This window comes from Electrophorus electricus, chromosome 8, assembly GCF_041902795.1.
Source record: "Electrophorus electricus isolate QZ-2024a chromosome 8, ASM4190279v1, whole genome shotgun sequence".
Lineage (NCBI taxonomy): Eukaryota > Metazoa > Chordata > Actinopteri > Gymnotiformes > Gymnotidae > Electrophorus > Electrophorus electricus.
In genome coordinates, this window is record NC_137504.1 from 33,287,501 (window position 1) to 33,290,000 (window position 2,500).

A 2,500-nucleotide genomic window follows, 5' to 3' on the forward strand; every position below is an offset into this window, starting at 1 on the left:
TGGTACCAGTGTGCGACTCGGTTCGTCTACTTTCTGCTGTTTTCTCTGGTACATTTTCTCTCTCTCTGCTTTTCCCTCCACTGTTCCTCATTAAACTCCACCTTTCTTTCCCTGTGGATATTCCCCTTTGCACTCCATCCACCTTCTCTCCCTCCCCCCGGTCTCAGGTCACTATCGGGCCGTATCGTAGGGGGCGTGTGGTGGTTCTTCACCCTCATCATCATCTCATCCTACACGGCCAACCTGGCGGCCTTCCTCACCGTGGAGCGCATGGTGTCGCCCATCGAGAGCGCGGAGGACCTGGCCAAGCAGACGGAGATCGCCTACGGCACGCTGGACTCCGGCTCCACTAAGGAGTTCTTCAGGGTGAGTGTCCTCAACAGCCTCCGCTAGGATGAATGCAGAGCGTGAGGTCACACCCGTGTGGTCTCACACACCACAGCAGTAAGAACAGAACAGAGGGTCCAGAACAGCATTCAAGGCAGTAACATCTTCTCATAAAAACACACACACACACTTGCACACACACAATTTCATCTAGTTATATAATTACACTTTAAGTACCAAAAAAATATATATAGTGTGTGTGTGTGAGTGTGTGTGTGTGTGTGTGTGTGTGTGGGTGTGGGTGTGGGTGTGGGTGTGGGTGTGGGTGTGGGTGTGTGTGTGTGTGAGAGAGAGAGAGAGACCGCCCATCCCTCTAGAGGACAATGTTGACTGCCTTCTTACACTGGTTAGAACCTGCCCCACATTATGCCTGGTTGCCATGCCAAGCGTGGTGGATATGATGGTGAGAAACTGCTACCAGGAGACCTTCAGACAGGAACGTCACTGCCACACTACTACAGGGTAACAGCAGATGTGTGTGCTGTGGGGAAGAGAGTCCATGCTGCTGCTTACAGACACCAAACCCCAATACTGCCTAATTCAACCCCGGAGAAGTCTTCATGCTGGAGTGGGAAGGTCAGGGTAGGTGGTGCGCACTCTTGTGGTGGTCTGCTGCCATGGCAGAAATGGAATTCTTGCTCTTACTCCGATGATTAAAACACGAATAAGACCAGGGAGGCTGGAGTTAGGACTGATGTCCTTGTTATAAGGTATTTAGGAAGTGTTCTGGAGTTAGGACTGATGTCCTTGTTATAAGGTATTTAGGAAGTGTTCTGGAGTTAGGACTGATGTCCTTGTTATAAGGTATTTAGGAAGTGTTAGGAAGAGTTAGGAAGAGTTAGTGTGTTAGGAAGAGTTAGGACTGGTGCCCTTGTTATAAGGTATTTAGGAAGTGTTCTGGAGTTAGGACTGGTGCCCTTGTTATAAGGTATTTAGGAAGTGTTCTGGAGTTAGGACTGATGTCCTTGTTATAAGGTATTTAGGAAGTGTTCTGGAGTTAGGACTGGTGTCCTTGTTATAAGGTATTTAGGAAGTGTTCTGGAGTTAGGACTGATGTCCTTGTTATAAGGTATTTAGGAAGTGTTCTGGAGTTAGGACTGATGTCCTTGTTATAAGGTATTTAGGAAGTGTTCTGGAGTTAGGACTGATGTCCTTGTTATAAGGTATTTAGGAAGTGTTCTGGAGTTAGGACTGATGTCCTTGTTATAAGGTATTTAGGAAGTGTTCTGGAGTTAGGACTGATGTCCTTGTTATAAGGTATTTAGGAAGTGTTCTGGAGTTAGGACTGGTGTCCTTGTTATAAGGTATTTAGGAAGTGTTCTGGAGTTAGGACTGGTGTCCTTGTTATAAGGTATTTAGGAAGTGTTCTGGAGTTAGGACTGGTGTCCTTGTTATAAGGTATTTAGGAAGTGTTCTGGAGTTAGGACTGATGTCCTTGTTATAAGGTATTTAGGAAGTGTTCTGGAGTTAGGACTGGTGTCCTTGTTATAAGGTATTTAGGAAGTGTTCTGGAGTTAGGACTGGTGTCCTTGTTATAAGGTATTTAGGAAGTGTTCTGGAGTTAGGACTGGTGTCCTTGTTATAAGGTATTTAGGAAGTGTTCTGGAGTTAGGACTGGTGTCCTTGTTATAAGGTATTTAGGAAGTGTTCTGGAGTTAGGACTGATGTCCTTGTTATAAGGTATTTAGGAAGTGTTCTGGAGTTAGGACTGATGTCCTTGTTATAAGGTATTTAGGAAGTGTTCTGGAGTTAGGACTGATGTCCTTGTTATAAGGTATTTAGGAAGTGTTCTGGAGTTAGGACTGATGTCCTTGTTATAAGGTATTTAGGAAGTGTTCTGGAGTTAGGACTGATGTCCTTGTTATAAGGTATTTAGGAAGTGTTCTGGAGTTAGGACTGGTGTCCTTGTTATAAGGTATTTAGGAAGTGTTCTGGAGTTAGGACTGGTGTCCTTGTTATAAGGTATTTAGGAAGTGTTCTGGAGTTAGGACTGGTGTCCTTGTTATAAGGTATTTAGGAAGTGTTCTGGAGTTAGGACTGATGTGCTTGTTATAAGGTATTTAGGAAGTGTTCTGGAGTTAGGACTGATGTCCTTGTTATAAGGTATTTAGGA

At 44.8% G+C, this 2,500-nt stretch overlaps 1 protein-coding gene across 5 annotated transcripts in view; it reads left to right on the forward strand.

The window, feature by feature from the left end:
• The window catches only part of gria3a (glutamate receptor, ionotropic, AMPA 3a), a 56,597-nt gene that overhangs the window by 39,301 nt on the left and 14,796 nt on the right, over positions 1-2,500 (forward strand). For all 5 annotated transcript variants that reach the window (XR_014125171.1, XM_035527661.2, XM_035527659.2 and 2 more), the window contains exon 12: positions 168-366. Coding sequence is in view for 4 of the 5 variants with exons in the window: in XM_035527661.2 (XP_035383554.1) it covers positions 168-366 (199 nt within the window). In the remaining variant the exon portion in view is untranslated. The remainder of the gene's footprint in view (positions 1-167; positions 367-2,500) is intronic.